Raw genomic sequence first — 22,191 nt, forward strand, 5'->3', positions numbered from 1 at the left:
TCAAATAGAGGGGTAAGTGGCAAATCATCTGAAAAGAATGTATGCTTCTGAAAATGCCTTAGATGTGGTAAAAAAACGGATAACGACTGAATATATTTCATCTGGTACTTATTAGTGCAGCTCTACGGGTCACAATATCCATACTCAGTCAGATAAATTAATGGATATTAGTTATAGGAGCCATGTTAATTTAGTATAGAGAGAAAAACTAAGTCAAGAAGAATGCAAGACAATAATAGCTGATCAAAAATGTTATATGATCTAAATAGAAACGCTCCACAGTAATATGTAGTAGCTAAAGACGATGGATTATGTGATTCAGAACAATATTTCAGTGCCCATTCTTGTATTTTTCTTTTCAATTCACTATACGGTCTTGGAACAAATGTATCTACAATCTCTACAGAACATCAACTCGATCATTTTCTCAAGATCGATTAATTCCTCTAGCAAACCAATCTCGTTTCTCACCTGCTCTCTCCCTTCATTCCTAGTTCTCTTCTCTCAACCCCTCCTGCCTCTGATACATCCCCCGCACCTCCATAGATGTCAACAACCCGCGGTTTTCTCCATAATATGGGAGTGCTGCAATCGCGTCCAATGGAAATCGGAGAAAGAATTCTTCCTCACCCACGGTGCTTCTCTCCTCTCCCCTTCGATTTCTCTCTAGGCATGTATATCCGCGGGTTGCTCAAGTTCTATCGAATTCGCGAGGCGCTTTCGGAGTATAACAGATATAATCGTTATCATCACGTGAACAATATGATCAACACCCTCGTGTTGGAGGGACTATTCGAGGCAGGCTCTCCAGCAGACTGTCTCCTTCTTTTCATCACTCTGCAGATCGACGTCCAGTTCGATCTAAATCCAAACAATCTTGTCGAAATCGACGGTGAGCAGCATATCAATTGGACAAAGGATCACGAATGCTTCATTCGGCGTGTCGATAGATATAAGAATCAATTTCTTTGATCCAGAAACAAATAAGAGACTATTCGTCATTAGATTCCACAGCTCCGATGGAGAGTAGGGAGAAAGATCGAAAAAAAGAGTCAGAGGAGGATGAGCTCATAGAACTTCGAAAGCGAAGGCAAGATGTGATCAGTTCGGCGTGTAAACTGAAGACTATTGAATATGCGACATATTGTATTCGATATTAAAGTCGAATGGAGTTCTCCCACAGAAGAATGCGATGTTTTCAAAGCTGTCAGTGAGTTGTTGAGTGAAGCGACAGTCATAAATAGTTTGTAAGTGATAGTAATTCGAATCAAATGAGTGTGAAATGCCAGAATTCGATCGAAGCGCTTCATGCGACTCCACTCATTTCCCAAGAGTAGCCATTGTGGTTGTTTGTTGTTGAAATAGTATAGAACGGATTAGAACGATTCTCTTTTGCAACTTCCAATTCTTGCGAGCCGATTATAACGCGATTGTATAATCATAAATAATAATCCTATTGTGGAACGATGTGAGGTTTTTTCCATTTTATGTCTCTTTTCTTTTCTTCTTGAACTGAAAAAGTCGATTATATGTTGTTTCGAGTCTGCCGCTATCGAGTTCTTTTTGTATTCTCTCATTTCTGCAATGTGGTTGGCCAGCGATGATTTCACGTGGCTGAAAAGAATCCTCTTTATGAAATTGAATTTGTAATACGATAAACATATGGAATAGCCAAATACGGGCTTTTATTTACCTGTGCTTCCCTTTGAAACAAATGGTTTCATACACCCATTTTTATAATCGATTTACAAGAATAGTTTGAGCAACAATCGAATTATAGCAATCCAGAAATCGTGATATTATTACACGCATATCGGAGCAATATCGATTTGGATTCTGGTGGGAATGATTTAGTATTATATTTTCTTCGTACTATAGAAATAATCACTCGGCAAGAGGTTTGTGAGTTGGCTACACCGTGAAAGCAGCAAATGGACATTTCTGAGATGAATAAAAAAGTTACGACAGGCAGAGAACAAAATGAAGAGAAGGAAAACCAGTAACTCACTTCGAGAAAAGCCAAGATCGATTCGTCATTGTCTTGTTTGATTTTGAAGTGTTGTATGGAATGAGCACGGATCTATCCTTAGTAAAATAGGGTTTTGTGCCCGTGGTTTTTGCATACCAATATCCTAAGCTAATGCAATAAGAATATAGCAAACTGGTGAGAGAGTTTTGAGACATAATATAAAAAATTCCATTCATTAATTCACTCCAATGGTTTTTTACAGCATAGGAGAAGAAACGCTAAAAAGCACACAGAGAAATAAGAATTTAAAATACAGAAGAATAGTAAAAGAACAGCATCGAGACTTCTCAGCGAGTCACCCACACTGGTACTAACTCGACTCGTGATGACTTAGCTTCCTAGATCGGACGGGTTAGGGCGCTTTCCATCAGATATGGCCGTTCTCATTTTATTATTATTCAATTGCCTATTTAAATATCACATTTGATAGTTATTCATTTGTATTGCATAAATCAATTTCGGTATTTTTCGTCCATTTTCGACCAAAAACGCCCCTTTGACCCCTATTTCCGCACCCAAAGTTGTTTATCTGACCTTATTTCCATCGATCACCGTTGCTCGCCCCAGATAACCTGAGTTTTTTATCTTCATAAAATATGAAATACGAAATGTTAGCCTTCGCTTATTTTGAATACCCAAAACATAAACAGCGTGTTTGACGCGGAAATTTGTGGCCGATCTTCCAAGTGAATTAATGTTAGCTTGTCTTTACATATTTACCAACCGGTAATGTCCGAAGGCCAATATATGCACATTGTCGTCCAAAATCCATCTCTTTTGTCCATGCAAGTCATGAGTGTCTTGGTTTGCTCCATGATGCTAATTGTGAATGCCTGATTGTGAATGCTTTTGAATTTACCGTCGATCACCGCATCTTTCTTTCTCTACACCTCACGTACACGCTTGTACAAATCGATATTCTTCATACACATTCTTTCCCCATAGATTGCCACATAATGTGGAATTCCCTTTGGTGCATTGTGTATCACATGCTTCTCATTAATCAGACAATACATCTTGGGTCTGGGTCCTGCCAATTCGGTGATGCGATGTCCGTTGTGCTCGTCCTTCAAAATGGGTCACGACAGCTTCTTGTAGAAGTTGAGGAATGATGAGAGTGATGTAAACTTGTTTTTGTCCACCTCCTGATCGTAATAGTTCACAAGTTGTCTGTAGAAGTATCTCGTGTTATCCAACTCTGAGAAATCGAATGACTTGTACATATCACACATCTTGTGAACGAAATTATCCATGTCACTCAGTTGTACGATGAGCGAGTCTATGTCCTGTCCCAGTAACTCCACGTTATCAAATGTGTTCTTGAGTATATTGAAGGAGAAATCGTATATGATATGTTTGGACATATCCAAAATAGCAAATCCGATAAAGAATGGCTTCACAACTATCTTCACCGGTGTATTCAATATAATACCAATCAAGTTCCAGAATACATGGTGGGACCTGCGATCATTTCATATTCATGCTTCTGAATGATATCCTCGCGGTCATTCCATGTGGTGGCTAACTTCACATTCATTCGTTTTAGCACAGTTTCCACAAATTTGCCACATGTTGAGTTTGCCAACAGCTTGTAGATTTTTGACTCCACAATAATCTTGGGCTTTACTCATTTCCAACTAACATGTTTACATACTCGAAAATAAATGGAGCGCGTCCCAAGGGTGTGAATGTTAACTCCTATGAACCAAATCAACCAAAGTAAATTGAATCGATAAATGTTGTACATATTCAGCAGCAATCCAAACAATTACATATTCAAGAAGCTCGATAACATGCTCATCAACATGCCCGAGAAGGAAGGTCATCATGTGCTAATTCGAGAGACAATGCATGGCGTTCCTCAGTATTCATAGACGACACATTCTGGATGTTTAGTGAAAGTCAATAATGCCACACTGTTTGAACATACACACACATCCACTCAACCATTCAATAATCAATGCCAATTTGAATTACCTTTTGCTTTATATCTCATAATCACATCGATTCCATGTTACAATGAGAATGATGTCCTTATCAAACATTATGATTATATCGAATCGATTGTGGGTAAGGGATACAAGGTGAATGTTTCAATGGATGGTGTGTCATTGCTCGATGTGCCATTCATCGATACACTCAACAATCTTGTGACCCTTTCCCATACCAAACTGATAAATGGAATCGAATGGACAAGTGAGAGTCATACGATCTCTGCATTCACGAATATCCCTTCTCTTGTATGTCTGGGAGGTGTGAAGAGTATCACGATCATTTTCGAACACATGAGCCAGGTTGTTTCTTCTGTCTCTTCTTCTGGGTGCTCGTAATGGGTCGATGTGATCTTGCTGCCTCTCTCAATGCATTGGGTTCCTTATCACTCTTGGATTGAGTGATGGGTGGTGCTGGTTGTGGTTTGCATTTGCTAGCCAGCAGTTCCCAATGATAGCACTTCTGTCTGCTATCGCTTTCCACATTCTTCACTTCGTACATCAATGGCATGATGTGATCGTCAATGTCAACAACTTCAATTAAGTCCTGAGACCATTTGCTCGTCAATGATCGCTTTTCCAGAATGCGAGGTCTTCATGTCACTCCAACATAATCACCCACATCGAATTGCGGTGTTGTGTCCCTTGCTGTCATGTTGGATGGTTCTGTTTTCTCCATGTACAAGATATCGTTGTTGTTGTTAAGCCAAATGTCATTGGGTGTATATCCGGTGTCTCTGTTCTTCCTTCCATTGTGTCTACGAACTGCACCATCGATCAAGTCGAACCATACACCTTTCCATTGATTGAATGGAATGAAGGAACCATGATGTGTTCCTTGATATCTCGAATTGTTCGTTCAGCTAGTACTGCCTTATTCGCTGAATCCATGTGATACATGTTGATGTCATACTTGTTCGAGATGTTGGTACGAAAGATGGCATTGGTGAATTAGGTACCTCGATCCGAGCATATATGCTTTGGTGATTCACCATATGTTTGAATGATATCCTTCATCGCATGAGTGACTTCTGTAGCACTCTTGCTCTTCAGTTTCCGAGTCATCAGGTATTTCGAATATCCATCAATACATACAAGGACATATTTGTATCCACGATTCTTGTAGAATCCAGTACTCTTTTGTCTTCCTAACACTTCTTGTATCCATTTGTGTTGTTTTGAAGAGAAATAGATAAGATCGATGAAGTATATGTTTCGTTTGAATCCATTGATGATCACTCGAGATGCACCTCTTCGTTTTGCTAGTTTCCATAGTTCCTTGATCTCATTCATGCTCCACACACACATCGATAAATGAATCGCACTATTCAAGGAATGAACAAGTTGTGTCAGAGGAATAAGAAAAAGAAGAATATGTGAGAATAGTCCATAGCTATTGATGATTAATAATAAAATAGTAATCATCATAGAAAGAGATATTGAAACAATCATATGTGTAGTTTAATAGAGAAATAAGGAAAGAACCAAATCCATGATAATAATAGTCATATTATTGGAAATATGAGTCTTATTATTATCATGGATCAATCAATCAATCAATCAATCAATCAATCAATAATACTTACTGATCGATTCTGGATAATAGATCAATTAGATTGTTATGTGGAATGATCGAAATGAAGAACAAACTCGATATGTGAAAACAAACAAATACCAAGAATGCATATCAATTTCAAACAATCCACATAATTGAATGAATCTATGTGAATCGATTCAGATTTCAATATAAATGAAGAGAAGATCATTTGATTGTCGGTTTGCATGGAAAGATTGATTGTTGCCACGAAACATCAATCGGATTGATTTGAAATGATTTCGTATTGTAGGTTCTGATTATTGATTAAATCATTTGATAGATAGTTTGGTCCATTGCTTACTACTAAAACTACTACTATTGTTGTTGTTGTTGCTGTGGATGTTGCTGCTGCTGCTATTGCTACTTCTCTCTTTCTCCCCTACCATTCATTCATTGATTCCAAACCATCAAAATCGATAACAATATTCCTTGTCAACAAAAGAAGAAATGGAATCAATGAAAGCAAAGAATCAAGTGTTTCCTTTATGACAATCAATGATCCATTTATCTATGAATGAATGAATGAGTGAGTGATGAAGGAAAACAGAATGAATGAATGAATAAGAAGGAAAAACAATTTGTGTCATATGATATCGGATACTGGAAGGTAGGGGAGAAAGATGGGATGATGATGATTCAACTTTATTGACACTTCGAAGTAACAATGAATTGATTGGTTATGATTTGTTTTGGATCTTCCAAGTTTAACATCACTAACTTCTGTATAATGGAGTTTCTGTTGTCCTCGTTTTGGTGACATTGGAAAGTGGATTTAAATAATGAACAGAGATGGTAAATAGATATTCCAAATCTGTTTCAAAATGTCAATCTACTTGTATCATTGGGGTATGTTCAATCGAAATCGATTCGAGTATAGTTGATAAATAGAATGGAATTGATTTCATATGATTTTCATAGATTTCAATTCCATTTGGTAAGTTTGATCCTATCTTATCTTGTTAGGTGATTTGATTTGATTTGATTTGATTTGATTCATTGTGTTTCATTCGATTCCGCTTGATCATTTGATTTGATTTGATTTGATTTGATTTGATTCGTTTAATAGGAACACATTTCGATTGATTATGATTGGAACAATTCTATCTGGTTCATTTTACAATGATCTGTGGAATTTATATTGTTGTTTCAAACTGATGGCACATGATTGATTCTATGATTGGTTAAAATGGATATATAATGATAATGATAATGATGATAAACAGAAAACAAACAGAAATAAGCAAAACAAAACATGGAACAATCCAAACAAATAATCACATATTTCCTTATGAGAATTGAATCAATAAGAATCGACACAATCCAATTTGTCTGGTGGATAATGAATAATAAAGGATGAATGTTAGAAAATAAAAAAAGAATAGAGAAAAAGAAAATACTAAAAAGAAAAACTAAAAACAAATTAGAATCATATAATACAAAACAAAAGAAAAAAGAAGAAAAGATAACTAAATAATAGCAAAACAAACAAGAATAAACTAAAAATCAAAATCGAAAATGATATAATAAAATGAACTACAATCAATTCTAAAAGTTGAAAAACAACAACAACAACAACAAATGAAAAATGGAATAATCAAAAATAGATAAGCAACATCAAAAAACAAAAACAAAAGAATAATGAATCATTGAGTATTATCAAATTAATACTATCTCAACAAACAAATATGGATTGTGTCGATTCCTATTGATTCAATTGGATTAAGTGCAATGAATCTTGTCAAAACGATTCGATTGAAGTCGTTCGATCAAGATTCATTCGAAATATGTGATTTGTGGATTCATCGGTGTACAATCACAAACAGCATATTGAATATACAATCAAACAATGGATTCCAAGAAAGGCCATTATCGAAATACTCATATTCAAACCACAACACAAATGGTTCTCACAATATGCCTCACTATTGTATTGTGATTATCAAATGCTGATTCCATATTGACTTGTTCGAATGGGATCTAATGATTTGAATGATATCAATAATGATGATAATAATGATCAGAAAGAAAGAAAGAAAGAAATAAGAGTATTGTTATACAATACAGTACAATGATAGATTCCAGCTAATACAATGATCGAACATAATGATTTCATGAATCTCGATCGATTCAATTGCAAAACAACCATTGAGACTACAATGTGTTTGAGTGATTGTTCCATTCGGATTCGATCGAATCAATTGTATAATTCTATCAGTCGATTGGATCGCTATCAATGAATCATTCGATCGATTCTATATCATTGATAATCGAACAAAAACAAAAACAAATACTACTACTACTAATAATAATAATAATAATCACGAGGATTGATGGTTGAATACTCATCATCAATCTGATTCTGATTCTGATTCTGATTGATCGATCCTATCCAATCATTCTATTCATGATCAACAATACCAAAGTGATCTAATGGTATTCAATATGCTGAAATAGACCGATGAATAATGTGGATGATCATACAATCATAATAATGATGATAATGATGATGATGAATGGAAATCGAAAACTAACCAAATACACACCATTCATTCAATCAATCATTCAATCGATCAATGGATTGAAGAGCCTTTCTATTCTTATCAGTATTATTGAGTGTGAATGATGAATTGATTCTTTACGATATTCAACATTCATTTGCATTTTGAATCAGCTATCTTTGATCCATTGATTGAGTGAATGAGTGAGTGAATGAGTGGTTTGTGTGATATTGAAGAATACGACATTCCATCCAAATATCGAAATGTCAAACCACGATTGATATTACTACGAACTACAACTATCAAGTATCAAACACATCCGATTTGATTCCATTATTATCAAATTGATAAATCCATGTTTTGTGACTCATTGATAAACAAACAAACAAAGAAACAAATGAGTGATAGTTGGATTGATTGAATGGTGAATCCAATATGATTTCCAATGCTATTCAATCGGATTCTATTCTATTCTATTCTATTCTATTCTATTCTATTCTATTCTATTCTATTCTATGTATACAGTGATCGATTCCTATTCAATAAATCAAAATCAATATCCTAATTCAATATCAATCATTCTATTGTATTGTATTGTATTGTATTGTATTATCTACCGATTTAACAATGGATTCACAAATGTGAATAATCATCCAATATCAATCGATTCCAACCATTCCATTGTGTCACTAGCAAATCCAATCTTATTATTCATGATTATGATAATGATTATTATTCGAAGCAAGCAGTTTCCTATCAATATTGAACAAATCCTAGTTCAAACCTATTCAAACCATCATTTGTATATTCTTATTCTTATTCTTATTCTTATTATTCTTATTATTATTATTATTATTGGTAGATTGGATTCATTATTTGTGAATGTTCAATATGTGATCATTGGGTCATTGGTAATAATAATAATAATAATGATGATGATGATGATCGAAAACAATGATTGATTGATTGATTGATTGATTGAAACAACAATCATAATCCAGTATCATTGTTAAAATGGTAAAGAAGAACATCATAATAATCAGGCAGGATTGATATTTTGATAATTATAGAATCATGAATTGTGATCAAGAATCGGTTTGAAACAATCAATCAATCAATCAATCAATCAATCAATGGAAATGTTCCTAAACAATGGCGAATCACTGAACAAATCAAATCAAATCAAAATTATAGATTTAATGCTTGATTTAGTGGACAAGATTAGCGAGAATGGAAGAAACATCTATGAATCAAATCAAATCAATCAAACTATACTCCAAATTGATTTCGATCGAACCCACTCGAATGAATCAGGTAGCTTGACATTTTGAAGATTTGGAATATCTAAATACTATCAATATTCAATATTCAGAAATACTTGCCAATATCACTACACGAGGTTTATAAAAACTATATCCTTCAGAAGTAATTGATGTTAGACTTGGAAGATCTACAAAGCAAATCATAACCAATCAATTCATTATTACTTCGCATTATCAATGAAGCTGAATCATCCCAATATCTTCCACGAAGTGCCAGATAACCGAGTTGAATGGAATGTAATGATGGAAGATCTACATCAATCATTTCATTCGAATTCATTCAATACTTTCAATTATTGTCGATAAGGAATAAAAGAATGCGCGATAACCTAATGTAATGGATTGTAAATTTGGAAGATCTATGCATCATTCAAATATTCAATATCATATCAATACCTCGAATCACAAATGAACTATACAAGAAATTGTCTGACCTACTTTCAATTGTCCCGATTTGAATGGATTGTAATTGTGGTAGATTCTTCAATTCAAAGTCGCCTCCAAAATCACTGAAACTGAATTCACCAATTTGAATGGATTCCAATGATTCACAATTCAATATGTAGAATGATTTTGATTTAACATTTCTCCAACTATTCTTTGTCTGATTAAATGAATTGCTTCCGATTTTGATAGTTTTCAATCGATTCAATCCATCGATTTTGAATGTTTGCACTGATTCAAAACATTCATTGCCGATTTCGATTGATTCCAAATTATACAACAATGAAACATTCCAATCAACCAATACACAATTGTCACTCAGTTTCAAATGTTTGATTCCGATATTCATTGGTTTGCTTCCATCTCCTTCATATTTTTCATCAATATCACATTCAATTCCATCGTACCAGTTACATTCTTTTACTAATTTACCACATCGATCATACACTTTTCCTCTTCCAAATCGCTTATCATCACACCAATATCCTTCATATTCAATACATCCATTATTATGATAACTCGTTCCATATCCAAATCGTTTCCAATTGATCATTATGCCCTTGTACATCAATATTCCATCATCATCATACATTTCACCATATCCAAATGGAATTCCAAACTTGTTTTCTGTCAATACCAAGCCTTCAAATCGACTTCCATGATCCAAATCCACGATTCCTTCTGTTACAGCTTTTTTATTATATGAAATAGCACCAATTTGATGATTTCCAAACACTTTCAACACTTTCTGCTCATTGACCACAAATCCTTGATTCATGAATACTCCATTATTGAATTGTAATACTATACATTCTCTATTACTCAATATGAGTGAAATCCAGCCATTTGGTTTCCATTCTTTACCCAAGAATCCTTGCGCATTTTGAATAATGGAACTATCAGTATGATAGTTATTAATAACAGAATTGACAAAATCAGTAATGTTTTGCATGGAAATGAAAAGAAATATGGTAAAACGGCTTTTTGGAAACAAGATCTGGTTCATTATTTCTCGATAGAACACACGTCATGGATTATTTAGTATGTCTTTGATATGCTGGTGTGTTACAAACTAGAATACATAGGATAAAATTACATTTTCTCCACCCATTTCTATTTTTCATTATTTCGGTGCATTTCTATCTATTCATTTATTCTTGTGTTATTTTCCAATACTTATAGCTATAATTGTAAATTATTACGCATTTTGATCACCTTTACTCTCTCATGTCAGAATGGCTGTTCTATTAAGTCTATTATGGATATATGCTCTTCAAAATATATCAATTATGTGGTTGTTAATCTTGTTTTGCAACAATCGAACTCACAATAGTGAATACTGTTGGAATGGTTAGATTCGTAATAGAGAGTATGGCAGTAGTATGTAGAATGCAAAATCCATCATTTCTATTAGACAAGTGGATTATTGTATTGATTCTCTGTTGATACTTCGATTCTCTTCTGTCACAATGATCATCCATATTGAGTACAAAGAATGATATTGCAGAGAAAGGAATGTGGTTCATAGATTGAAATGGTGAATAGGAATCATAGTATCATTAAACAAAACAATCGATTGAATAATATGATAATGGATGGAATCCATGAATCCTATGAATGAAAACCTTGCTTTCTATTTGATCAACAAAACAATGTGAAATGCAATGTGATTAACATAGCAATAGTATTAAATAAACAAGTAATATTGAGTGAGTCAATGAGTGAATGAATATGCCATCCATCATAGAGATCTCTTCCACTCACTTCCACTCCATCTTTCCATTCCACTTCGCGAGTAGCAATCCGAGTTTCTTCATCGATCCTATATCCTCGACCATTTCGAAGAAACGATTCGTTCGATTCATCATACACGAATTCTCCGCCATAGATAGGAATTCAATTCGAAACTATGAATTTGTCTCCATTTCTTATCAACTCAATCATAATGGTTCCTTCAATTGTGAATGTTGTCCTCAAGTATGTGGTTCTACCAGATTCCTTTGATCAGCGTTCTATCCGTTTTTTCTTATTATTGAATTACTATTCTCCTCATTCTCGCTTTTCATTGAATTCTCCCAGGTAATGCAACTTTCCAACAATATGAGAATCGATTTCTTCCGCTTTCCATTAACATGGTTTACAATCTGATTAAAGCTTCGTTTCGTCCGTTTTTAACATGACTCGTCATTTCAAGCAAATCCGTTTTGAAATCGAGTGAAATCTTGGATTGGAGTTGCCCTGTTTATTCTATCAAAGGTTATCGTGTTTATTTTAATTATGAAATATACAAAACCCAACCTATTCTTTGTTATTGTACTTTTGTTTTATATATCGGCCTTTATTGTAATGCAAGTGATGATTTTACAAATGACAATAGTAAAAATAATAGTAATATTACTATTACTAATTACAGATTCAACAAGAGTATAATAGCCATCAACGGAGATATTTGCCTCCATTACTTACAGTGTTATGGCTTTCGTATTTGTGACTATTCATCCATTCATGATGTTTACTTGTAGAATCCTTAATTTATAATGAGGATAGTAAAGTCTATTATGTTCAACAAGCTTTCTGATCAAGATGGGTAGGTTTAGTTCTTCAATTCAATCTATTCTGGACTTTATACTAACACAAAGTTATAATAATACGAATAATATCGGTCTTTGAATCAATTGTCATTCTAATTCCATTTATTCCAATAGAATGCATGTATGAATGAATGAATGATGAAATCCCTGATCCTTTGTATTGCCTGTTGTAAAATCCTAATTCTAAGTAACTATGGCTTCTATCATTCATATACACACTGTGACTCAAGTTATAGTGTTGTTTAAATCCCTGTTGAGAAGCAGTAGAATTGGCCAGAGTAGTAGCATTAGTAGTGATACTGTAAAAATCCTTCCTTACAGATTCATTCCGATTCCACAGGCTTCTCGATCAATAGAACCAAGCTTTTCTATCACATTGAAACAAATTTGAACAGGAATAACCAAGCCAAACTATATAGATTACTGACCTAAAGATTCTGGAGCATTATTACACTCCAATAACTCATTGCTCGCTAATCACGAAACATTTCTAATGTAATTAAAATATACTCATAAGTTTCAAATGAAGGGTGTTATGAGGGTTCGTAATTGATGGACAATCATTCCCATGAATACGATGAAACCTGTAGATTGTAGATTGTAGATTGTAGATTGTAGATTGTAGATTATATCGATAGATTGAGTAATAGAATAGATTGAACCAAAAAATCTATATAAATTGGGACGACTACTGAACAAATAGCAACGCTTATTTTTTGCAAAAGAACTATTTTCCTATCAATGAATCATTCCATGGCCTTAATTGCTTGTGTGTTTGATGATAGAATGGTATGTAAAAAACAATGCACTTTACATGTATCGGCGATTCTTTTGGTTTCTATATCTGGATTGATATCGCTTCTCTCCGCGTTGACGCACAGGGAAGGACTTCTCCACCATTCCGAACTTTTTCTGTCGCTCAGCACGCAGTTCTTCTGAGACAGAGTTCATTCCCTGTCCAGAACGGCCTTGTCTTCGACCCAGTGATTGATTGCTTTCCACTATTCCGAACTTGGCTCGACGTTCTGAAAGTAGTTTCGCACGCTACGTGTCAATTTTGTGGAGTAATCCAACGTTATTGTTATTGTCATTATTATCACTATTGTGGGTAGATCCAACTTGTGCAGTGGAATAAACTCGAAGCAGTTGCTGGCGACACGATTCACGATCGAAAGAAGTCCCGAATTTCTTGCTGCGAGCCTCTCGCTTGTCCAGCTCGGCCTCGATGTCCAATGACTCAGCCCTATCTGGGGAAACTTCAGAACCATTGATTGGAGCTTTACCACCTTCGATCGCTTCAGGACCTTCACCACCAACCGCAGAAGTGCATGTAGCCTCTGTGTTTTCGATAGATTGCATTTCATTATATCCACTCTCTGCTGCTGACCGAACTGGAGACGAAAGTCCATCCACTACCTCGGTTTGAGTCGTATCATTTTCCTGTGGAACGGAATCTACCACAGCGTCTTCTGGATGAACTTCTTCATTCAATAGAAGCTCCCCAACCTTGTTTTCATCAGAAAGACTTCCACCAGCGATTTTATCATCTTGATCTAAAATAATCATCCTCCTAAATCCATTTTTACTTTCCATAGTTGCATCCACTTCAGCTTGAGGGATTTCACTTTGCTCTTGATCACCATCGGCATATTCAATTTCTCCTTCCTTTTCCGTCTGATCTGCTACAATCTCGCCATTTTGATACGCTTGGTAACGCTCAACCAGGCTCGCCTTCGTTCCTGCTCCCGATAATCCAAGGGACTTTAAAGTACTGCGCATTTTCGATATAGGCAGAGACGAAAAATCGACTTCAGACATGGTAACAGAAAAAATGAAAAAGTAGAGTTTGAATAAGCATGAAATTGTTCTCAAAGTACATATGTGTGAGTAAGAATAGAAGAGTGGTTTTCAAGTTGATTCTTTGTGTGAGTATTTGTGGATGGTGTTTACTACATTCTGTACAGCAACCTAGATTTATCTATATCATCAGTGAAAGGATGAAATGAGTTAAAGCCTGATCCGCGGTTATGGTTCTGATTTGGGGCGTGTTCGATTTGACTTTTCCAACAAGAAATCAAATCGAAACAATGAAAATGAATGTTATTTTAATTTCATGGTGTTAGATTTAGTTTTTCGTCGCTTTATGTGTATTCGTCGTAGCTGTTTCGGGTAAGTGTCTCGATTTGCTTTTTAAGGGTTAGTTGAAGTACCCCGTGATGTAAAAGTGAACCTGGTATCGGGTTCTTCGATTAGCATCTCTTGGGTTGGAGTGGAAGGTGCTTCTTCGTACACGCTCGATATTCAGCCTGCTCCGACGATGTGGAACAAGCTGACGGTGAGTAGTGATTATGCGTTTATTGACGGTCTGCTTGCGGGTGAGGAGTACGCGATCCGTGTAGCTGCGACTGTAAATAATGTGCAGTCTGCTTTTTCTACGGAGGTGAAAGTGACTCCGTCGGGAGCGCCCATCCTTGCTCCGGCTCCTCGTGTTCTTTCTTACGACGAGAGTTCCGTGACTCTGGGTCGCCGTCACATGCATCACTATGGGAACGGTCACGAATTATCGAAAGTGATCGTGGAGGTGTTGGAGGAAGGCGGTTCTTCCCGTGAGTTGGAGTTTGCTGTTGGTTCGATTTTGGTTTGTGTGATTTGCAGTACAAACTTCCTCTGAAAATCAGCGGTCTCTCTGTGGGCAAGACGTATTCCTTCGCTTGGCGTTTCGGGAACGGGAAAGGCGTTCAGGAAACGTACTCTCGCTTGAGCGTGCCGGTCACTCTGAAGCAGTCGAGTAATGGTTTCCTTTTGCCTTCATCTGGCAGCCATTCCCGATCCTCCTGAGCACATCCACCTCCGTGTGGACGGATCCTCTCTGTCGATGCGTTGGCGCTACCTCCAAGCGACGGGCAAGCCCGTTCTCAAGTTCAACGTGCGCGTGAGCGACCTGCTTGGGCGCGTGCTGTTCGAGAAGGTGTCTTACAAGCCGCACGCGCATTTCCGCGGGCTCCCTGCGGTGGATGGCGTGCGTGCGGAGGTCAACGTGATGACGGCTGGGGGTCTGAGCGCGTGGTCGCAGCCCGTGGTGTTCCGCGCGGAGGGTAGTGTCGGTGAGTGCGGTTGAGGGTAGATCCGTGGGTGGAGGTGAAGTCGGTGCGCGCGTTCGGGGAGTCGGCGTTGGTGCGTGTGAATCTGACGGCGCCGGGGACGCTGCTGTGCTCGTACCACGCGCCGTCGATCCGCCCCGCCTTCGTGGACCGTCCTGTGCGGCACGCGGGCGAGGCGCGCGTTCTGCTTGGCGGCCTGGAGCCCTCGACGCAGTACACGGTGGAGTGCTCGCTGAACGCGGGGAACCGCACGGTGCAGTCCGCGGGAAGGAGCTTCGAAACGGGCGAAGCGGCGGCGCGGCTGACGATCACGGACGTGGAGCCGTTCGCGACGTTCGCGCGGATCCGAGTGAAGAGCGACACGCCCGGCGATGCGCTGTGTCTGCCGCAGCGGAGACGGTTTGGACGGCCGTCGCTCGCGGCGTTCGCGCGGCTGGCGAAGCGGTTTCATGTGGCGGAAGGGAGGGAGCGTGATGGGTAGATAAAGAACCCGGGGGAGGAAGTGACGGTGGTAACGGAGAACCTGCATCGGGGAAGCGGGTATCGACTGCAGTGCATGATGGAACATGAGTTGTACCGCGAAATGGGGTAGGAAAGGAGAGAAGGAGAGTGAAGAATAGAATGGGCTTTGGAATGCGACATGGAATGATGCATCGAGGAATGATGCATCGAGGAATGATGCATCGAGGAATGATGCATCGAGGAATGATGCATCGAGGAATGATGCATCGAGGAATGATGCATCGAGGAATGATGAATCAAGGAATGATGCACCAAGAAATGCTCCAAGAAATGGGCGTTGGAGCGAGCGATGATCTTTCTCTGGGGATGAATCCTCGCTTGATTCGGCAGCTGTATCGCGAAATGCATGGTCGTCCGCGTCGTTTGGAAGAGATGGGCGAAGTGGTCTTCTTCGACACTCTGGCCTCTCCCGGTTCCCCGTTTCTCCGATTCCTCAGCTCTAGTAGAAGTGCCTCCGCGCGTGAGTTTTGTGACGCCTTCGGCCTCGTCGGAGGTGCGCGCGAACGACCTGGTAACGCTGACGTTCGACGCTCCCGTCGTTCAGGGGAGCGGCGAAGTGTTCGTCGGTTCGTGTGGGTTTTGGCCTTTCCCTTCCACGCAGCCTCTCCGGATCAGTCGGTTTCGCTCCTCTGGGTCGAGGGCCTCGTCGCGTGCTTCCGTCTCCCTTCGCTGCCCGCGGGCGCGGTGGTCCTTCGGGTGCCCGCAGGCGCCGTGCGCTCGGCGGAGAGCGGCGCGGCGAGCGAGGAGTTCCGTCTGTCTCGCCAAGACGCGTGGGAGATGAGCGGAGGTAGGGGCGTTTGCGTGGGTCCATCGCAGACAGCGCGCTGGCGAGCTGCGTGCTGGCGACGCCGATCGTGGCTCGCTCCCACGGCGTGGTTCGGTTCGCGTGCGACGGTCGCGTGGGTCTGCCGGTGGGGTGCGCGGTGCGTCTGGCGGAGGAGGACTACGGCGTGGACGATCTGCTGGTCAGCAACGACACGCTGGCCTTCGTGGTGCGGTCGGAGCTGCAGCTGGGCGCTTCGTACACGGCGCAGTTCGTGGGGTGCGGCGTGGAGCTGGAGGCCGAAGTGCAGGCAGCGTCGGGTAGGAGGCGTCCGGCGAGGAGTGAACGCTAGAGATCCCCGCGCCCTCGCTGCTTCGAGCGGAGCCCGCGCAGACGCTGTTCGCGGGAGAGACGTACCAGTTCGCGCTGACGTTCGACGAGGCCGTGACGATCGTCTCGCAGGACGCTCTGCGGTTTGCCAGCGACGGCGTGGAGCTGCCTGGATTGGCGGCGGGCGCGACGGTTTCGTCGGAGGGTCATGTGATTCGGTTTGAGTATACGGTGCCGAGCGAGGCGGCGAAGGCGGTCTTGACGATCACGCTGCGCGGCGAAGCGGTGCAGGACGATATGCAGCGCGCGCTGCCGAGCGATGTGACGTTCACGCGACGTGTGGAAAGCCCGTGCGGACCTGCCTATCTGGCCGCGCTGTCCGCGAACGCGGGAGTGTGCAGATGCCGGCGAAGCAGCGCGCGCTGCGAGTGCCAGTGCGGCAAGCTGGGAGCATCGATGGAGTTCTAAGTGTTTGTAGTCTGCGTTGTTTGTTGAATAAACAGCTAATGAATCAATGAATCAATGAATCAATGAATCAATGAATCAATGAGGAGCAAAGAGATCCAATTGCAGCGAGGATTAGTTGCGAAGACAAGCAGGGTATTCGAGAGAGTCGAAGTCTTCGGTTATCTCCAAAGCTTGGTCCACTTCCTTGCTTCCCATACCTTGCTTCCGAACCAAAAAGCTCTTCACGCTGTAGATGTTGTCTAGCAAACTGAGAATCGGCACAATGACACCTACCTGTCCAACGATTCGCACCATCGATCGCTTGATTCACATTATCCTCTGTTTATCAATCCAATTTTAAAACACATTACTCAACTTGCGAATTGTTTCGGGATCACGCTCACTAAGCGAATCCAGAAAGGCTGTCAATTCTTCTTGTTATTTTCGCAATTGTTTGTGATACTCAATGAGCTAAAGAAACAAGAATAACTGAAAACATAATCAAGAACGCATAGATTTTCCAAATCTATAATCCATCATAATAGGGAATAGTGCATTCATGTTATATCAAGTCTTTTCCATTTCGAATTTGAAATCTTTGCAATACTTGAAAATTGGAGATTGTTGCTTCCTTAAAGCAGTAACATTTGAAATTATAGGATTGAATGAATTGAAACATGTTAAATTTGGTAAGAATTCGTTTACATATGTTGATTCATTTGATTATGAAAGTGATTCTAAAAAGGCCATAAAAGATGCTTGTAATTACTATCGAACATTCCGTATATTGAACTGCAAGTCATTGGAATCAATAGAAATCGGTCAATTCAGTTTCTTTGATTATGGTGGGAATTTTGAATTGAGAAACCTTCCTGCATTACAACTCCTGGATTTTGGTTTACATACTACTCCATCAGGTCATTTTTGTTTTAGTTCATTTGTAATTAGAGGTTATTATTTATTGTGAAATATCATCGTAGATCTTTCAAGTTTAAGAACTAATAGAATCACGTATGGGTTTTGTGCTTCCTTATCAACGGTGATTGAAAGTAATGAATATAGAGGATTGGGTCCATTTGAGTAGATCTCCCATCATTACAGTCAATTGAACTAGATGTATGATCCTGCGTTGGCATAAATGCTCCGTGTAGTTCATTGACAATACGAAGTTTGAAGAATGGAATCTTAACTGATGTGTTAGATCTTCCAAATCTTGCATCTACAACATCTGAATATGGAAGCTTCAAAAATGTTCGTGTTGTAGTATTAGAAAGTATGTAGATTTACCGATAAATGATTTGATTTAGATATTCCCAATTATCGTAATGTTAATCTACCCAATTCATTTACTAATGTGCGTTCCAAATCAATATCAAGTTGAATTTCACTATAATGATCACTACATAGATGTCTCTCCTATTCTCACTTCTCTTGTCTAAATCAAATGGTGATATTCCGTAAAAGACATGATTCAATTGATAGGTTCAATGCATTTGAATATCTTGTTATTGTTCATATGACCAATTCATTTTCAATCATTCTATTTTTTTGTCATATCTATTCAAAAATACTCACTTGAATGATTCTACACTTTCTCATATATCTTAAAATGTTCGTATTTAAATCAGAATATAATTCTTTGATGATAATCTATTCTTTCATAATGCATTTGATGATTGAAAATACATATTGAATTTCAAAGTGTTGTTGCATCACATTAATAATATTACTCACTCTAATAATCGAATACTGTTACTCTGGGAAATACCGTTGATGCAAGCATCCACATACTAAACTACCGAAAACTACATGTTTATCACCTTGTATGTGCTCTCAATGAGTGTAATATCGTTTCTTTCTTTTGAGTTTTTTTTTACGACAGTTGTAGCACAATTTAGTTGTAAGTTACATTTACTGATTAACCAGCAGTTGAATAATTCAGGCACTCTTGGTGAGGACTCATACCAGTGAATCTTGCTCATCTTTTAGTGATTACATTCTCTTTATGTTTTAGTCGTTAAGGGAATATAATATTAATACTTTTTTCCTTCCTTGTGTCAATTCTGTAAATGTAATTAAGACTTTCGCGATGATCGATACGACAATTAAGTGAATAAATTGCGCTGATTATTAATTACCAAAAAGAGGTGAATTCTTATTTTGTTACATCATACCCGTAAAACCACAATCTATAATTGCTAGCATTCATGGGAAATCCTTTAACATAATTAGCAGTTTATCACTCACCCATTGTATATTCCCTTTGTTTTATGTTTTTTCTGAACTGCGTAATGCAGAAGATACGTAATTTAATTATCTTCCAATCCTATTTCTAAAGAATTGGCTAAGTATTTCAATAACAATGCTTTGATATTATCATTGAATGCTGAAAGTGATAAACACACTATAAAACAGAATAATGATATTCAAATATAGAAAAGCAAAGAAACCAAGTACGTACCAACAAACACCGTTTGACGATAAAACTATTTATTTTCTAAGGATTGACTATTCACCAAACTGCTATAGAATAGGAAACACTTGTGTGTCTGTGTTCTACTTTGAAACGTGGAAATGAATAGGCGTTACAGAACCAAAAATTCCACGTTTTTCGAACATTTTCCAATTTATTAGTCACTGGTATTTCTAAAATGGAGACATCCAACACCCAGCCTGGCGCTAATGATAACAGCACAGCCGCTCCTAAGCCAGTAGCGGAAACTAAGCCTCTTGATCCTACTCTGACCAATGAGAAAGGAGAAGAGACCAAGGCTTCTATTAACGGGGCTGAGGAGACGAAAGTGATCGAAATCGGCGAAAAGGAGATGTCTATGGGAGCTGAAGTTTATAATAGTACTGGAGCCTCTCTCGGTTCATCCATTATTAATATGATGAACACCATTGTGGGTGCAGGAACCTTATCACTTCCTTGTACGATTATGGATGGAGGAATTGTTGGTGCTGGATTGTTGCTCATTCTTTCTCTTGCGCTTTCATTATTCGGTGCTCATTATCTCGTTGTTGCTTCTGCCTACACTAATGAGGATTCCTATGGATTCATTGGAAGAAAACTTGTAAACAAGGGTACGGGATACTTCGCCGACTTTTTCATGATCTTGTTTGACTTTGGTATTTGTGTTGGTTACTGCAACATCGTATTCAGTCAGACGACAGACCTGGTTCATAACGTTTTCCATATTGATGAGAATACTCTTGACAGCCATAACTGGGTATTCTTTCTTATCTATTTTCTTAGTTGTAGTGGATTTACCTTTTGGAGACCGTGCTTCTCTTGTTCCCCATGCTGAGTCTTCCTACGATTGATGCCTTGAGGTGGACCTCCTCCATTGCCATCGTGTGTATCGTTCTCTTTGTGGTGATCTCCATCATCGTTGGCGTGCGCCAAGTCATCATTCAGCCGCTGGAGTACAATTGGTTCCCGCAGACGATCGGTGCCTTCTCTACCGCCGTCTCGGTCTTCTTCACCTGTCTGGCCTCCCACGTCAACATTCCGAAGATGACCGCCGAGCTGAAGCTTCCCAAAGCGTCCAAGTTCTCCTCCCGCGTCAAGAAAATGGACCGTGCGAACAACGTCGCCTTCGTGGCGTGCTCGCTGATCTACTATCTGGTGGGACTCTGCGGCTATCTCGCTTATGGCCCCAATACCGAAGACAATCTTCTCACCAACTTCGGCACCAACAACACTTGGTACATGAACATCGTCAAGCTCGCCTACTCCTTCGTCGCTCTCTTCTCCTACCCCGTCCTCGCCTTCTCTCCCCTCGTCAGCATCGACAAGACTCTCTTCAAGCAGCCGCGTCCGGCCACTCGTCGCGTTCTCCAAGCCTTCATCTGGTCGATTCTCACCTACGTCGTCGCTATGATCATTCCCCAGCTCCGTGTGATCTTCTCCCTCACCGGATCGCTCTGCGGCGTCGCGCTGGTCTTCGTCTGGCCGGCGTTCTTCTACATCCACGTCGCGAAGCGCGAGAAGGCGCGCGCGAAGTCCACGAAGCGAAGCCAGTACGATATCAAGACCGGAGCCATCTATTTTGCTTGGTTCCTGTTCTATATCGGAATTGTTATGGCGGTCTTCATGACTGCTCTGGAGGTTAAGAAGCTTGTAGCTCCTTCGGTGGATCCAACGATCCCTCCCACTCTTAGTCCTACATTTATGCCCTCGGTCACGCCGACGGCCGCTCCTTAAGTGATGGGAACGTTTTTATGGATTAGTATCTATTTGTTTGGTTTGTTTGTTGGAAACGTGCGGGGATGTCGTGGAAATGAAACTGGAAGATGATACTTTAGGATTACAATCGTGGTGTTGGTTATTCAATGCATAGTAATGGCCTATGAAGGCGGATAACATATCATGTATTAGTTAGGACCATTCCGTGAGATGAAAGTGTGCTGCGGATGTTTATATGGAGGGCTTGAAGTTTGTGATTTCGTCGAAGCGAATTTGTGTCTATCAAGATGGGAATCGATTGGTGATTGAAAGTGAGAGCAAACCCGATGAATCGGTCCATACGGCGATCCGATCTTCTCTTTGTACC

The 22,191-nt window shown here is 39.4% G+C and overlaps 3 protein-coding genes; 2 read left to right on the forward strand and 1 right to left on the reverse strand.

Annotated features, from left to right (window-relative positions):
* Nucleotides 1-13,279: 13,279 nt before the first annotated feature.
* GSBLH_T00003937001 (uncharacterized protein) lies at nt 13,280-14,290 on the reverse strand (the record flags this gene model as incomplete). XM_013042767.1 has 2 exons in its annotated part: nt 13,280-14,025; nt 14,059-14,290. 2 exons carry the CDS (start codon nt 14,288-14,290, stop codon nt 13,517-13,519), a joined length of 741 nt encoding a protein of 246 aa, XP_012898221.1. The 3' UTR covers nt 13,280-13,516.
* Nucleotides 14,291-14,499: 209 nt separating this feature from the next.
* GSBLH_T00003938001 (uncharacterized protein) lies at nt 14,500-17,669 on the forward strand (the record flags this gene model as incomplete). XM_013042768.1 has 12 exons in its annotated part: nt 14,500-14,571; nt 14,602-14,641; nt 14,674-15,095; nt 15,128-15,260; nt 15,292-15,567; nt 15,597-16,024; nt 16,055-16,161; nt 16,194-16,507; nt 16,539-16,667; nt 16,697-16,882; nt 16,912-17,178; nt 17,211-17,669. 12 exons carry the CDS (start codon nt 14,500-14,502, stop codon nt 17,654-17,656), a joined length of 2,820 nt encoding a protein of 939 aa, XP_012898222.1. The 3' UTR covers nt 17,657-17,669.
* Nucleotides 17,670-20,286: 2,617 nt separating this feature from the next.
* Nucleotides 20,287-21,842, forward strand: GSBLH_T00003940001 (uncharacterized protein; the record flags this gene model as incomplete). The annotated part of the gene is made up of 2 exons (XM_013042769.1): nt 20,287-20,865; nt 20,898-21,842. 2 exons carry the CDS (start codon nt 20,287-20,289, stop codon nt 21,840-21,842), a joined length of 1,524 nt encoding a protein of 507 aa, XP_012898223.1.
* Nucleotides 21,843-22,191: the final 349 nt, after the last annotated feature.

The sequence above is a fragment of the Blastocystis hominis genome, assembly GCF_000151665.1.
Source record: "Blastocystis hominis, Singapore isolate B (sub-type 7) whole genome shotgun sequence assembly, scaffold_5".
NCBI lineage: Eukaryota > Bigyra > Opalinata > Blastocystidae > Blastocystis > Blastocystis hominis.